Source organism: Bos javanicus, chromosome 21 (genome assembly GCF_032452875.1).
Source record: "Bos javanicus breed banteng chromosome 21, ARS-OSU_banteng_1.0, whole genome shotgun sequence".
Classification (NCBI taxonomy): Eukaryota; Metazoa; Chordata; class Mammalia; order Artiodactyla; family Bovidae; genus Bos; species Bos javanicus.
This window is the reverse complement of record NC_083888.1, coordinates 66,315,384-66,329,565: the sequence shown is the minus strand read 5'-3', so window position 1 is coordinate 66,329,565 and position 14,182 is coordinate 66,315,384. Positions and strand designations below refer to the sequence as shown.

Here is a 14,182-nt window from a genome sequence, read left to right as displayed (position 1 = left end):
AAAAGATCCCATGTAAAATACCTCCAAATAGAAAAGAGTTTATATCTGAGGAGTAAACCTCACCTGGAAATTTCACTTGAGGTCTTATTCCAGACAACTTGGATAAGTAAGTGTTACTCTATGATTAACTTTCAGGTACACTAACTAACGTAGATTATTCACTTTGATAGTCTCTGTGTAACACATATTTTAACAGTGTATCAGGACAGGGTATCAATGTAACCAAGAGAAACAACCGCTAAATTTGCAATGATCTTTTTACCAGTTAGCCGACATTTTGTTCTTAATGAATCTATAGAATCACTTCCTTTTAGTATAATAACAATTCTCTTGGTATAAGATACATATGTTAGAATTATGATTGTTAGAATGTGATATTTTAAAATTCGAGGGGAGGGGATAATTTCTGGCAAGTTTCTGTGTGTTTAGATTGGAGAAACCTTTGTTTAGAAATCAGTATTTTAATTTCCAGTAGTAGGGGAGTTGTGTAATTGGAGGAAGTGAATCTGTTTCTTTCAGTATCTGTCTACAGAGACTGTAGAAAGCAGACTGTTGTATTAAGGCTCTATGGCCGCTGGTTCATCCTGTGGGTGCCGAGTGGCTCCACAGGCCAGGCGCTGTGCTCTGAGCATGGGATCAGGTGCTCTCGGTGCTAAGGGGCCTCTAAGTGTCAGAGATGTTAAAATGTGGGGAGCACGGTTGACTGATTGTCAGATGCTCACTGTTCTAACGTGAACCCTGATTTCAGAGTTGGCTTAGCGTTGAGGAAATACAGTCATCCCTCCGTGCCTGCAGGCTACTGGTTCCAGGAGCCCCGCAGGTACCAAAATCCATGGATGCTCAAGCCCCTTGTATATAAAACGACTCAGGGATTCAGCCAACCTCAGAAACCTTGGATGCGGGACCCGTGGACAGAGACCCGGGGGTTCGGGGGCGCCGACTGTGCGGTGATGACAGTGATGGCTGACGGCCCTGAGTGCTCACCACAGGCCTTGCACTGCCCCTGGCTCTCGCGAGGAGTCAGCTTATTTCACCCTGAGAGCCTGTGAGGCAGATTCTGTCATGATTGCATGTTCAGGATGGTGAAAGGGAGGCATGGAGAGACAAAGGACTCGTCCACGGCTGTAGGCCTCATCCGTGATGGTCTGGGGTCGGGACTTGGGCAGCGCCTGCTCTTGCCCACCCTGCACGGCCCTCTGGGCAGCCCTGAGTGGACCGGGAAGGCCTGGCAGCCAAGGCCACCACCGAGCACTTTTGGGCCACGTAGTCCCCTGCCGTGGCTCCTCTGCCTGTCCTCCTCGACAGACTTGGCCACCCAGACCCTGAGACTGCCCCGGCAGCACATGGGCCGCCTTCTGGAGCACAGGCTGTTCCAGGTCCGGGGCTCGTCTTGTCACCTGTGAGTGGACCAGGCATCCTAAAACAAATCCATGACTCTGAGCCAGGTAGGAAAAAGCAAACCAAGCTTTGTCTGTAAGCGTAGCATTAGTTTGTTTCCCTGAGGAGCTTAGGCAGTGCGTCTGAGCTGTGGAGCACTTTATACAAGGGGCTTGCTCATCCACGGATTGTGGTACCTCAGGGGCTCCTGGAACCAGTACCCTGCAGACACCCAGGGATGACTGTATTTCCTCAGTGCTGAGGCAACTCTGAAATCAGGTTCATGTTCCAGTCACTATGCAACGTAACGATTTTGCATGACAGGTTAATTACTGTGTCAGATTAATTCAGTTATATTTTTATGTATGATCACATCTGAGCCACTGAACTGTAAGATGCAGTATTTTTTATGTACCAACAAAAAGGAAGAAAAACATTGCCACTACCGCTCTGACACATACCTTTCTTATCACTTAGCAATTTTAGTTCTGTCCTTAGTAACGGGACTCGTTCAGAACTATTGAGACAGTTTCCACCCATGTCTCTTTTGTGCATATATAAAAAGGAAATGCTGGGAGGGATTGGGGGCAGGAGGAGAAGGGGACGGCAGAGGATGAGATGGCTGGATGGCATCACTGACTCGATGGACGTGAGTCTGAGTGAACTCCAGGAGTTGGTGATGGACAGGGAGGCCTGGCAAGCTGCGATTCACGGGGTCGCAAAGAGTCAGACACGACTGAGCGACTGAACTGAACTGAAAAAGGAAATAGACATGACATAAACCCACTACGGCATTCCTAACTTCTCCTTGAGATACTCTGATGTGGCGTGGCCGCCGAGCGTCGTCCTCACGTTGTCTGTCTGTGCCGTTCAGGGTGCGAGTGAGTAGCGTTATTTTCGCTGGAATTTTCTGAAGCTGATGGCACCATCCTGTTAGGTCAGTACTGGTGCTTCTGGGAAGTGCCCTCTGGTTCTGTGTCAGTGGAGCGCGGGTGTCCCCGATCGCACTCCAGGCCAGAGCACGCACAGCGCCGTGCGCATCTCACGGCGGCAGGTCCTGGTCTGGAAAACGGGGGTAATCATGGTGTCTGGCTCTCAGGGTGGTTGTGAGGAGTAAATGACAGGTGTGAGGCATGCGGAGCAGCCCCCGGCTGGCGTGGTCTCTAATCAGCGTGGGCTGCTGTCACCACCACCACCACCTCGCTGCGCACAGCTGGTGTGTGCCGGCTCTGGCCTCCTGCACTGGCTCGTCCCCGTGCTGGGAGCTCAGCTGCGCTCTAGAGATGAGGAAAGAGCTTCCAAGAAGTCAGAGCACTTGCCTGAGATGAGCCAGCTTCAGAGAGCAGAGCTGGGGAACTTCCCTGGCTGTCCAGTGGTTAAGACTCTGCTTCAATGCCGGGGGTGTGGGTTCCATCCCTGGTCAGGGAACTAAGATCCCACTTACCGCATAGTATGGCCAAAAAATAAATAAGAAACAAAGCGGAAGGCAAAGAGCAGAGTTGGGAGGCCCTCCTTGAGTGCAGTCTTGTTGAGAGAGGGGTGCTGGTGATGGCTCTGGCTCCATGCTGAGTCTGACAGCGCGCCTGCTACCCTCTGCCGGGCGGGACCTCCAGCCTCTCTGAGAACCACGTGCTGTCCTGCAGGGCTCTCTCTTGGAAAACACTGATGGCAGACACGTGCTCGCACGCTGCCTCAGGGCCTAGCCTCTGGGCCTAGGCATAGACTGTGGGCCGCTTGGCCGCACCATGGTGGGCCCGGCAGGCACCTCGGAGCCTGACCAGGAGAGCCAGGCGAAGCCTGGGGACAGGGCCTCTTGTGGGAGGAGCGTGTGTGCTAGATTTCCTGGTTCAACGTGGGCTACACTGGAGGCCACAGTTAATCATTGTGTTCACTTTCGAATTTTTACATTGCTGGTGTTATGTGTGACATTAAGTGCCTTCTTAATGAGAATATTTGGTAAAAAATTATCTTGGAATAATTAATTTGGCTCAGTGAGCCAGGGAAATATGTTTGCAGTCTGCTGGCTTCAGTAAAGGGTCACACAAGGAACCTCAGTGCGTTTTGTTAACAGTATTTTGTCTGCTTCAAGATGTTTGTAAGTGAGAATCTGGTGGGAACCAGATACCATCTCGCGCCCAGAAAGTTAGGATCTTGTTTTGGGGGAAATACTTTTGAAAGTTGATAGTCCATCCTCCTTGTCAAGGGTGTGGACTCTCTGATTGCTCAGACCAGTGGTGCCCGTGGCTCAGGCGGGCCCCCTTGTTCCCCTGGTAGTCCCCGTGTGCAGACAGGGATTCCCACGGAGAGATGGGAAGGAGTCACAGCCTTGCCCCCACGGCTATGAACGGGTAGAGGGAGGTAGCCCGGGAGGAAGGGAGAGAGTCCTCCTGCACTGGGGGCAGAAGGCAGTGAAAGGTCAGACTCCTGGCCTCCCTGCTTGTGATTCACTCGGGCTAGGCCTGGGCCTTGGAATCTGCTTTATGAAAGATCCCTAGGCAATTATGAAGATCGGATGCAGTAGACTTTTCCTGAAAGAGTCCACCTTCCCTGAGTTCAGGTTCCAATGAATGTGAGGACAGCTTTATGCTGTAACTGGGATGTGGCTGTGTGGCTGTGGCTGGGAAGGTGCTTCTAGGAACAGGGCAGCACGACTGGGAAGCGGGAGAAGGGGATGGGGCTGGGGCGTCCTGGCAGCCAGAGGGAGGCGTGGGACGTGGTTCCTGAGGCGCGCAGCCAGGCCCTGCAGCTGGTTCTGGGAACTCGGTGGAAAGGCAGCTTTCAGGGCCCCGCCACAGACCTGCTGAACCGGATGTGCCGGGCGAGGATGGGGAGCAGTCTGTGTCTTCACAAGCCCCGGGGGACTGGGGGCCCTGGTCCTGAGAGCCCTGAGCGGGGGGAAGTCTGCCCCCGAGGTCTGGGGAGCCCGGCTCGTCCGTGGGCAGCGAGGACAGAGGGGACAGAACCTCAATGCTTCAGCCAGCCTCACGGGGGACAGAGAGTGGGAATTTTGCTTTCTTCTCACCTTTGTACAGATAATCGATAAAATTACAGAATTCCTTAAGCTGTGGGAAGCCAACAATCTTAGTTTTAATTCTTTTAAATTGTGGAAAACTGATGTGAAACAGAATAAAAAGATGACATGGAAAAATTCCCTCTACTTAGACATTTTGTAAATTGTGATGGACGTGAGTCTGAGTGAACTCCGGGAGTTGGTGATGGACAGGGAGGCCTGGCGAGCTGCGATTCATGGGGTCGCAAAGAGTCGGACACGACTGAGCGACTGATCTGATCTGATGATTAACATAAACATTCTTGTTATGCGAGAAAAAGAAAACATTAATTTTCAACAGAAATTGCAAACTTAGGACCAAAAAGTCAAGTGGGCCGTGTGCTCGTGTTGGCTCTCTGAATGGTTAGGTGAGAGTGTGTTTCTCATGTTTAAAGCCTAATGACCTAGAAACACAGGCCTCTGAGATTAAAATCAAATAAAACATGACATCTTCAAGAACGCAGGTGTCTGTGCTGTTGGTCGTCATTCAGTTGTTAAGTCGAGTCCGACTCTTTGGGACCCCGTGGCCCGCAGTACTCCGTGGTACTGGAGTGTGATGTGCGGGGTTCTGGAACATGATGAACACTGCAGGAGTGAGGAGGGTACAGGCTGTAGGCTGTGTGGATGGGCGCCCGGTGTGCTGCAGGGCGTGGTCAGCGGTGCCAGTGACTGCTCCCTTTTGTGAAAGGAGCGTGTGGGCTGTAAATTTCAGTCATTGGTCTTCTTCGATTAAGAGAACGCACTTCTGGGACTTCCCTGGTGATCCGGTGGTTAAGACGTCATGCTTCCACTGCAAGGGGTGCAGGTTCAATCCCTGGTCAGGAAACTTAAGATCCCATATGCCGGGAAGTGCAGCAGAAAAAAAAAAGAAACTGTGATCTATTCCCTTAAAGACGGAAATCTCCATCTAGACAGGAAGCTGAGGAAAATGCTGGATTTGCAGCTGACTCCCGCCATCTCGGGCTTCCCAGGTTGGCTCAGTGGTAAAGAACCCGCCTGCCAATGCAGGAGACACAGGAGACACGGGTTCAATCCCTGGGTCAGGAAGATCTCCTGAAGCAGTAAATGGCAACTCACTCCAGTATTCTTGCTTGGTAAATTCCGTGGACAGTGGAGCCTGGCGGGCTGCAGTCCATGGGGTCACAAAGAGTGGGACATGACTGAGCACATATGCACGCACGTGGCCTGCCACCTCGAGTCGCAGTGTGGAGGAGTGTGCCCTGCAGGCCTGCCCGAGGCTGCGTGGAGGCCCCCAGACCGAGTGCCCCTTGGTGATCGCTCAGCACCCTTCTCATTGCAGAGAAGGCCTGAGGCCGGCGATTCTGAATTAAATCACGTCAGTATGTAGAATTCTACATGGCATATTTTGTAGATGGACTCCATATTTCCTAGAACTATTCCATTCTGTTTTCACTGAGAAAATTAGAAATTCTTGCACATTATTAAAAATGGACTTTTGTTTATTTCAAAAACGGGGATATTGGTAACCATATTTGGCTGTTTCCTTGATTGCACAGGAAGAAGACACCCGTTATCAGAGAAAAAAGTTAGGCACTATATGTACCAGCTGTGTAAGTCCCTGGACCACATGCACAGGTATGCACGGGGAGACTTGGAGGCTTTCAGATTAATAAAATGCATTACCAAAAAAAAAATAAAAAATGCATTGCCATCATTAGAAAATGCAGTGTGAAAGGATCTGAATGAGGTACAATTAATTCTGTCCTTCTTTTCATGTTGAATGCAGAAATGGAATATTTCACAGAGATGTAAAACCAGAAAATATATTAGTAAAGGTAAGAACTTTTATATGAAAAATTGATATCAGAATGAAGACAGAATATAAAAACTTTTCACTGAATATGCTTTCAATCCCAGTGGATGTCATGTTTGTTATTTTTTTTTTCCCTTCCAGTTTGGGGAAAAAAATCGTTAGTAAATGCCATCAGCATAACTATACGTCTGGAAAAAGGCACCCTTCTTATATACTGTATATAAAAATAAACTCCATTTATTGATAAATTATTCTAAACACTGTAAATATAAAAGGGGAAGAGGCAGGATTTGAGCTTGGATCTGTCTCACTCAAAAGCCCTTAAATGTACATGTGTAAAGTGTACAATTTGTTAGGTTTGGGCAGTTGTATGTTCCCGTGAAACCATGATCCCAGTCGACAAACAAAGCTACTGCCCCCAAAAGCTTCCTCTTGCCTTTGGTAACCTTTGCCTTCCTGTCCCTTGTCCCCAGGAAAGACAAGCTGACTTTCTGTCATAATAGAATTAGTGTGTGTCTTCTAGAATGTTCTAAACATGGAATTACATGTTATATGCCCTCCCGTGGTCTGACTTCTTTCGCTCAGCATCGTTTTTCTGAGATTGGTCTACACGGTAGTGTGTGTGCCACAGCTTTTGTCTCACGTTTGATGTTGTCTGTCAAAAACAGAAATTGTCTCTGTTTTTGATGTTCTTCTATTGCTTTGCATTTCAGTTTGGGAAGTTTCTGTTGGCGTGTCTTCAAGCTCACTGACTCTTTGCTTGGCTGTTGAGTCTATTGATGAACCTATCAAAGTCATTTAAAATTTCTGTTCCAGTGTTATTTGTGATGTTTATTTTGATTTTTTCTTAGGGTTTCCATCTCTCTTCTTACATTTCCCATCTGAACTTGCATGCTGTCTTCTTTTTCCCCTGGAACCCTTAAATTAATCATAGTTTTTTTTTTTTTTTTTAATTTCTTCTCTGGTAATTCTAAAATTCTAAAACCTGTGCCATATCTGAGTCTGGTTTTGATGCATGCTTTGCCTCTTTAGACTGTTTTTTCTTGCCTTTTTATGTGCCTAACTTTTCTTGACTGTGTCAGGAGTGGGAGCAGAGGTACGAGGCTGTCTGTGCAGGTTTCTTCCTCATCTGGCCAAGACGAGTGCTGTTTAACGTGGGCCGCAGCTGCAGGCGCCTGCCAGAGACGTCATGCTTATCGACAGCACGCATTTTACGACTTGAGTGTGAGAGAGAAAGAAGATGGAAGAAACACCTTGAAACCTGTCTGAGGCATAACGGGGGATATGACCAGGGTGTAGAATTCACCTGTAGACTTATACCGTGACTTAAACCTTTGCACAGCCCGTAGACGTTTTGCAGACATTTTGAAATGTCTGTAAAACACAGCCAGAATATTTGTGAATGTGATCCACTGGATAGAGACCCCACCTGCTCCTGGGTCAGAGGCAACTTCAGACGCTCACAGAGCCAGCGCTCCATGGTCTGCAAGCTCGTTTAGATGCCAGGCGTCCTTGTGCTAGCGCGCCTGCGCCTGGAATGGCCTGTGTGACGGTCGCTGCTTGGTGAGATGTTCCTTGTCCCCGTGTCTCCCCCTCGCAGCGGGATGTCCTGAAGCTTGGGGACTTCGGGTCGTGCCGGAGCGTCTACTCGAAGCAGCCGTACACCGAGTACATCTCCACCCGCTGGTACCGGGCCCCTGAGTGCCTCCTCACCGATGGCTTCTACGGCTTCAAGATGGACCTGTGGAGCGCGGGCTGCGTGCTCTACGAGATGGCCAGGTACGCTGGGCCCTGGGGGGGGGCATCCAGTGGCTTCCACCAGGCCCCCCCGCACCCTCTCCTGTGCCCCTGGAACAGCCCTTCTGGTGTCGTGGCTGCTCTTGACCCTGACAGGAAGCGGGCGGAACGCTCTCCTTGCTTGCCCAGCATGGAGGGCGGAACACCGTCAGTTACTGGCCACCGGGCCCGGGTGGCCAGGCCTCTCTGTGTGGCCTCATCAGCAGTAGAACCGGTGAAGCCCACAGAGGATCGGAGCCAGGCGTGCTCCTGCGCTGCGTGGGGCCTGCCGTGGGGAGCGGGGGCCGTGCCCCCTAGTCTGCCCTCGGAGCTCAGTCATTCCCATGGGCGCTCAGGCCTCGGGGTGAGGAGGAGCTGGAGTCTGGAGTGCTCCAACCCTGAGTGTGCATGCTGCCCCCATGCCAGCCTCAGCTCCACTGCTGGACGGAGCAAGGCCACAGCAGAGGCTGGGAAGGGAGGAGGGGGGCGCACCCTCCTGCTCCAGCAGGTCAGGAAGGACGGGGCTGGGGCGTGGGAGGGTGATTTCCGTCAGAGTGACGCCGGTCAGAACAGTACCCAGCCAGGCAGGAGGACCCAGGGCGTCCATGGCCACCTGCTCCACTGACCCCTTGATATATGCACAGGCCCTTCAGGGCACAGCTTCTGACTCTAGATCTTCCCTGTTGATAAGTAACTGTTATTTTTGGAAAGGAGACTTGTGGTTTCACTGATGCTAAAGTTACAACAGACAGTCTTTTGTCATGTACTTAAGTCCCTTGGCTTCCCTGGTGGCTCAGATGGTAAAGAATCTGCCTGCAATGTGGGAGACAAGGGTTCAGTCCTTAGATCAGGAAGATCCCCTGGAGGAGGGAATGGCAACCCACTCCAGTATTCTTGCCTGGAGAATCCCCTGGACAGAGGAGCCTGGTGGGCTACAGTCCATGGGGGTCCCAAAGAGTTGGACACGACTGCGGGACTAAGCACAGCACAGCACAAAGCCGCTTGAGTCAGTCTGGAGGGAGGTGAGAGGCGCCAGAGTCCCAAATCTGTGAATGCTCCGAAACTGAAACGCTCCGTGGACCTCGTTTGTCCACGCAGTCTGGCCTGACCTGGCCTGAACTGCTGTTGGCAGCGCTCCCCTGGCCGTGAGAGGCTCTGGGGGTTTCCTCTCACAGTTGGTGAAGACCCGGCTCTGCAGATTCGGGAGTGGGCTCTGTGCCTTAGAAGGACCCCAACGTGGGGACAGTGGAGGAGGAAGGCCTGGGGCAGGGGTGGGCGGGGGCGGGTGCTGGAGGTCCCTCTGCTGCCGGGAGGATTGGGGCCCTGACGGCAGCCTTGATCCCGCCCAGCCTGCAGCCGCTCTTCCCCGGAGCCAACGAGCTGGATCAGATCTCTAGGATCCACGACGTCATGGGCACGCCTGCTGAGAAGACTCTCACCAAGTTCAAGCAGTGAGTGCAGGCCCCAGGCCCCCGCCCCAGGGCTTGCCCCGCTGCTGTTCCCCGCTACCTCAGCACAGCCCACTCGGCCCGGGCAGTCGGGAGGCGTCCCCAGGGGTTCACTCGGACCTCGGAGCCTCGGCTGAGGACGGCTCCCAGCACAGGCCGCACGCCTGGCCCGGGGCAGCTCCGCCCGGTGCCCGCGGCACTGACGCCTGGGCTGGGACTTGGGGGAGCCGGGCTCTTGGGGGGCCCTGGCGACGTGAGGAGTGGGCAGCACCCAGCAGCTCCCAGACGCTAGGAAGGTAGGGAGGTGACAACTATGTTGGAGTCTTGTTCTTTTTTTAAACTTTATTTCCTTCTCTGGTGGGAATGTGGTATTAGTCTTTTCAAGGGAAAGTTTTCTTACCTCTAGAGCATGAGATTTCACACACACACACCCGTTTTAAAAACAGATTTAATGTGGAGCGGTTTTAGGTTCACAGGAAAACTGAGTGGCAGTGCAGAGACCTCCCCCCTCCTGGGGCCGACGCTGCCTGGCGGCACTGGCGCGCAAGGAGCCCAGGGCTGCGGCTCCCTGAGGGGCCTCCCTGCGCGAGGAGTCTGGACGCCTTTGTGCCTCCCCGCGCCACTGTTAGATCGCGAACTGTTCCCTTCAGCGCAGGTCCCTGTGCAGTCTTGACGCTGGACCGGCCACGTGCTCTAAATGGCGGCGTGACCGTTTATTATCATTGGGCTTTTAATGCAGGTCGAGAGCTATGAGTTTTGATTTTCCTTTTAAAAAGGGATCAGGGATACCTCTACTGACCACCAGTCTGTCCCCGCAATGCCTCTCCCTTCTGCACGCCATGGTGGCCTATGATCCCGATGAGAGAATCACTGCCCACCAGGCCCTGCAACACCCTTACTTCCAGGAGCAGAGGTGGGCGCCCTGCTGGGGCCAAGGGGAACGCAGAGGGGCCGGGGGAAGCGCACGGAGGGGCCGGGGTGGGGTGCGGAGGGGCCGAGGGGGACGCGCGGAGGGGCCGGGGCGGGGGGGCGGGGGGAGGCGCGCGGAGGGGCCGGGGGGGGGAGGCGCACAGAGGGGCCGGGTTGGAGGCGCGCGGAGGGGCCGGGTTGGGGGCTGCACGGAGGGCCGCGTTGAGGGGCGCGGAGGGGCCCAGGAGCGCACACGGAGGGGCCAGGGGGTGCGCGGAGGGGCAGGTGGTCCCGGGAACAGTGCCCATACCTCTGAGAACCCATCCCTCGTTCTTCTCTGGCACTTTTTTCCAAAAGGAGGCTAGTGGCATCATGGAGGGTAGAAGGAGGGCCTGGCTGCCTTCCAGTCGAGGTCAAGGCTCCAACGTTGAGCCCAGGGAGTCAGAGCAGAACGGGCTAGTGGAGTGAGCCTGCTTGCTGTGAGGCTCCAGAGTGAGCTGGGTGGTGCCTGACGTGGGGAGTGCCTGCGCCGAGGCACCTGACCACCCCTCTGTCCCCTCCTGCCTCGAGTCCCGGAGCGCAGAGCCCAGAGGCTGTCAGGCTGAGGCAGAGAAGGGGTGAGCTCCCCGTCGGTCAGTGGGTGAGATGCACGTGAGCGAGGCAGGGGAGCGGAGGCGGCGGACGCCACGGTGGGTTTTCAAGAGAGGCGCACTTCTGTGCTCCCCACAGGGCGGCCGAGAAGCAGGCGCTGGCCAGGGCCAGGTGGAAGGCCCCCGCTCCCTTCCCCGAGTGCCCCACGGCCCCAGAGCTCAGCAGCGCCTGGCAGACGGCGCAGGAGGGCCGGAAGCAGGTACAGTGTGATCGGGGGAGCCAACGGCCGCAGGGACCCCGTGTCTCCCAGGCAGACGCCCTGGAGGCCCCCCCACCCGCCCGGAGGGGCCGTGAGCGACCTACCGCCAAGCCAGACAGCGTCTGCACACACTGGGGGTGGGCACCGGCTCCAATGGCCGCCGCCCTTGCTGTCTACCAGCTCCTTCCACAGCCTCGCCGGGCGGGTCCTCCCATCCCCAGGGCAAGGCTGCACCCAGACCCAGCGCCGGTCACCTTGTCATGTCCCTCAGACCACCCTAGCTGGGGCACAGGGAAGCCACCCCTGGCCAGGTGAGCTCTTGGCCACTGAGCCCTGCAGGAGCAGGGGCCACCGGCGGTTGCTGCGCACTTAGCCGCTGTGGCTTCTCCTGTGAGAGCCTCACTTTTCCCTTCAGGCCCTGAGCCCCCTTCACAGCTGTGGGCAGGCACTGAGCTCCATGGTGACTGCCCATCTGCCGTTCATCACTCGGCCCGGTGTTTATTGAGGGTCCATTTGCTGGGGGCCGAGGACGCAGGTGTCCCTGCGGCCAGGCTGCCCTCCAGAGAGCGGAACCCCGGGTCCCGCCCGCGTGCTCGTCCAGGAGGCGACCGCGCTCAAAGCTCGCCTCCCGCTCTCTCCCGCAGCCTGCCCTCCCTTCATCTTCCAGGGGTTGGGGGCAGCTGCTCAGCCCCAGCCGTGGACACCCCACTCCGCCAGCCTGAGCCCCTCACTTGGCCCCGGTGACCCTGTCCCCCGCCGCTCCGCCTCCTGCTCAGGTGCGCGTGTGTTTTTCTTGCCGACACCTGCCCAGGGCGCCCCCTGCAGGCAGAACCGAGGCCCGCGCCCGCTGGCGGTGCCTGGACCTCGCGTGAACGCGTGGTGCAGATGGAGTTTGACGAAACTGTGGACCCTGACGTTGGGATCTCATACAGTTTTCGCATGCCGTGAAATTTTCTTCACCCGTTAAAAGCTGTGAAACCCATTAGCTCACTGGCCACACAGGAGCAGGCTGCGGGCCGCGCGGCCAACCCCAGGGGTCAGAGCGGGAAGTGAGACCGCACCATCCCCCCCACCGCCGTCCACGCAGGCCTGACCTGGGAGCGGCCCCCCGAGTCTCTGCCTGGGACACGGCGTGTGTTGTCCAGTCACCGTGTGGTCACATCTCACGGTCCAGAATTGTGTGAGGCAGGAGCAGTAAGGGCGCCCCCGTTGCCCTGCCTAATTCCCACAGAGGGTTGGCATCCTGCGCTCATCTGGCCTGCCCCTGTTTCTAGAAACAGCCCCCGAGGCCAGAGGAGAACCACCCCCGGAGGCCGGGGCCGGCTTGCCTGATGGAGCTGCCCAGGCTGAAGCTGTCGGGAGCGGCCAAGCTGGCCTCCTACTCCAGCCCGGCCCTGCCATCCGTGTTCCTCCCGAAGGTGCCGCTGCTGAGACCCCTGAAGTGCGTCGGTGCGGCCCAGAAGGTGGGCGTCCCGCGGCCCCCCGCCCTGCGCTCCCGCCTACCCTGGCCCCCACTGAGTGTCTGTCCCTCTCTCTGACAGACAGAGACGCAGAAGGACATCAAGCCCAGCCTGAAGCAGTACCGCCTGCCCACGATAGAGCGCAGAGGTGGGGGCGACTGAGCGCCGCGGCCCCCTGCTCGGGCTGGCTCCCCGCCACTGTGCCGGCGAGCGCGCGGGGGCTCCCGGGGCCGGGCGTCCTGTCCCCGGAGCGCCGCCCCCAGACCCGCACCACCGCCTCGGCCTGGAGCCGCCGGCTGGACAGCCGTGTCCGGAGGGCGGCTTTACTGTGTGTTCGAGTCTAATACATCTGTAAAACAACCTCCTTCTAGGGTTTTATTTTATTTCCATAACGTAAGGGTTTGGGGCAGGGACATTTTGTAATTTTTATATGAATCAGAAGAGAGATTATACTGTTATTACGTGTTGTTTAGGCTGGCTTCACCGCGGGCTCCGCGTGCCTGTAGCCCATCAGTGCTAGTGTTCAGCACAGTTCAGCTTCCGGACTATACCACCGGAGACCCCTGATTTTATTAAAGAGCAAGCTGTCCTCACGGTGTTGGATCCTCCTGTTTGCCGAGTTGAACGCGTGTCCTGACCGTCCATTATCCTGACTTTTGTGGGCACGTCAGGGGCACTGGCTCTGCTGGGGAGACTTGGGCGCAGCGCCCGGCTCACCTGATTGCCTCCTGAGGAGGGTGCCCAGGCCAGCACGCGGCCCTGGGGCCCTGGCGTAGTGGTAGGCGAGGGGCGGGCTGCGGGCAGGTCGCCGGCCCAGCCCACAGGGTCCAGCCTCCTCCGTGGGTAGAGGGCACTGCTTTGATGGCCCTGGGGGCAGGCACCTAGCTTCGTTTCTGGGGTGCTGGCAGTAAGTGGGCACAGAAGATACCTGTTTCCCCTGCTGGTGGAGGCCAGGGCAGAGCAGCAGTGGCCATGGAAGGCGGGGGGTGGGGGGCTGGGGCAGGGGGCTGGTGTTTCACGGGGACCGGGGGAGGGGCGCAGGGGGCTGACATTTCATGGGGCCTGGGGGCGGGGGCCCAGGAGCAGGGGGAGGCCTGGGGCCTTCTGGGCTGGGCGCATGGCGAGGGGCCGGCTTCAGGGCCCTCCCGTGGCGGGGTGGCGTTGGGCCGAGAATGACAGAGGGCCCACGTCCGGGGTCGGGGCGGGAGCTGGGGGCGCCGAGGGCTCAGCAGATGAGGGGGCGGCCAGGGACGGGGCCTGCTCAGAGCCAGCTCCCAGCGAGGGCAGCTCTGAGGGCAGTTCAGGGGCATCGTAACCCACTTTGAATACAGAGACGTGAAGGGCTCTGTGCAGTGACTGCACACCTGTCCCCCAGCGTGGCGCTGGGCTGGGCTCCCGGGGGGCTCCCTCTTCAGTGTCAGCGGGTGGGCCCCCTCTCCCGGGTTTGAGGAGCACAGTCCTGCTGCCCCAGGGGCTCCCCGCCTTCCAGGGCTCTGCACCCCGTGGGCCGGGACTGGCCAGGCCTCCGGGGCACAGGCG

The 14,182-nt window shown here is 56.4% G+C and overlaps 1 protein-coding gene across 7 annotated transcripts in view; it reads left to right on the top strand.

Annotated features, from left to right (window-relative positions):
- Window positions 1-13,237, top strand: part of MOK (MOK protein kinase) — a 43,063-nt gene extending 29,826 nt beyond the window's left edge. For 6 of the 7 annotated variants that reach the window (XM_061395402.1, XM_061395399.1, XM_061395401.1 and 3 more), the window contains 8 exons: window positions 5,944-6,022; window positions 6,174-6,222; window positions 7,801-7,979; window positions 9,326-9,427; window positions 10,164-10,337; window positions 11,063-11,183; window positions 12,458-12,646; window positions 12,725-13,237. In XM_061395402.1, coding sequence (XP_061251386.1) covers window positions 5,944-6,022; window positions 6,174-6,222; window positions 7,801-7,979; window positions 9,326-9,427; window positions 10,164-10,337; window positions 11,063-11,183; window positions 12,458-12,646; window positions 12,725-12,805 — 974 coding nt within the window. In that variant the 3' untranslated portion in view covers window positions 12,806-13,237. Of the gene's footprint in view, window positions 1-5,943; window positions 6,023-6,173; window positions 6,223-7,282; window positions 7,980-9,325; window positions 9,428-10,163; window positions 10,338-11,062; window positions 11,184-12,457; window positions 12,647-12,724 lie in introns of those variants that run through there. The other variant, XM_061395405.1, reaches the window with a different exon arrangement.
- The last annotated feature ends 945 nt before the right edge of the window (window positions 13,238-14,182 follow it).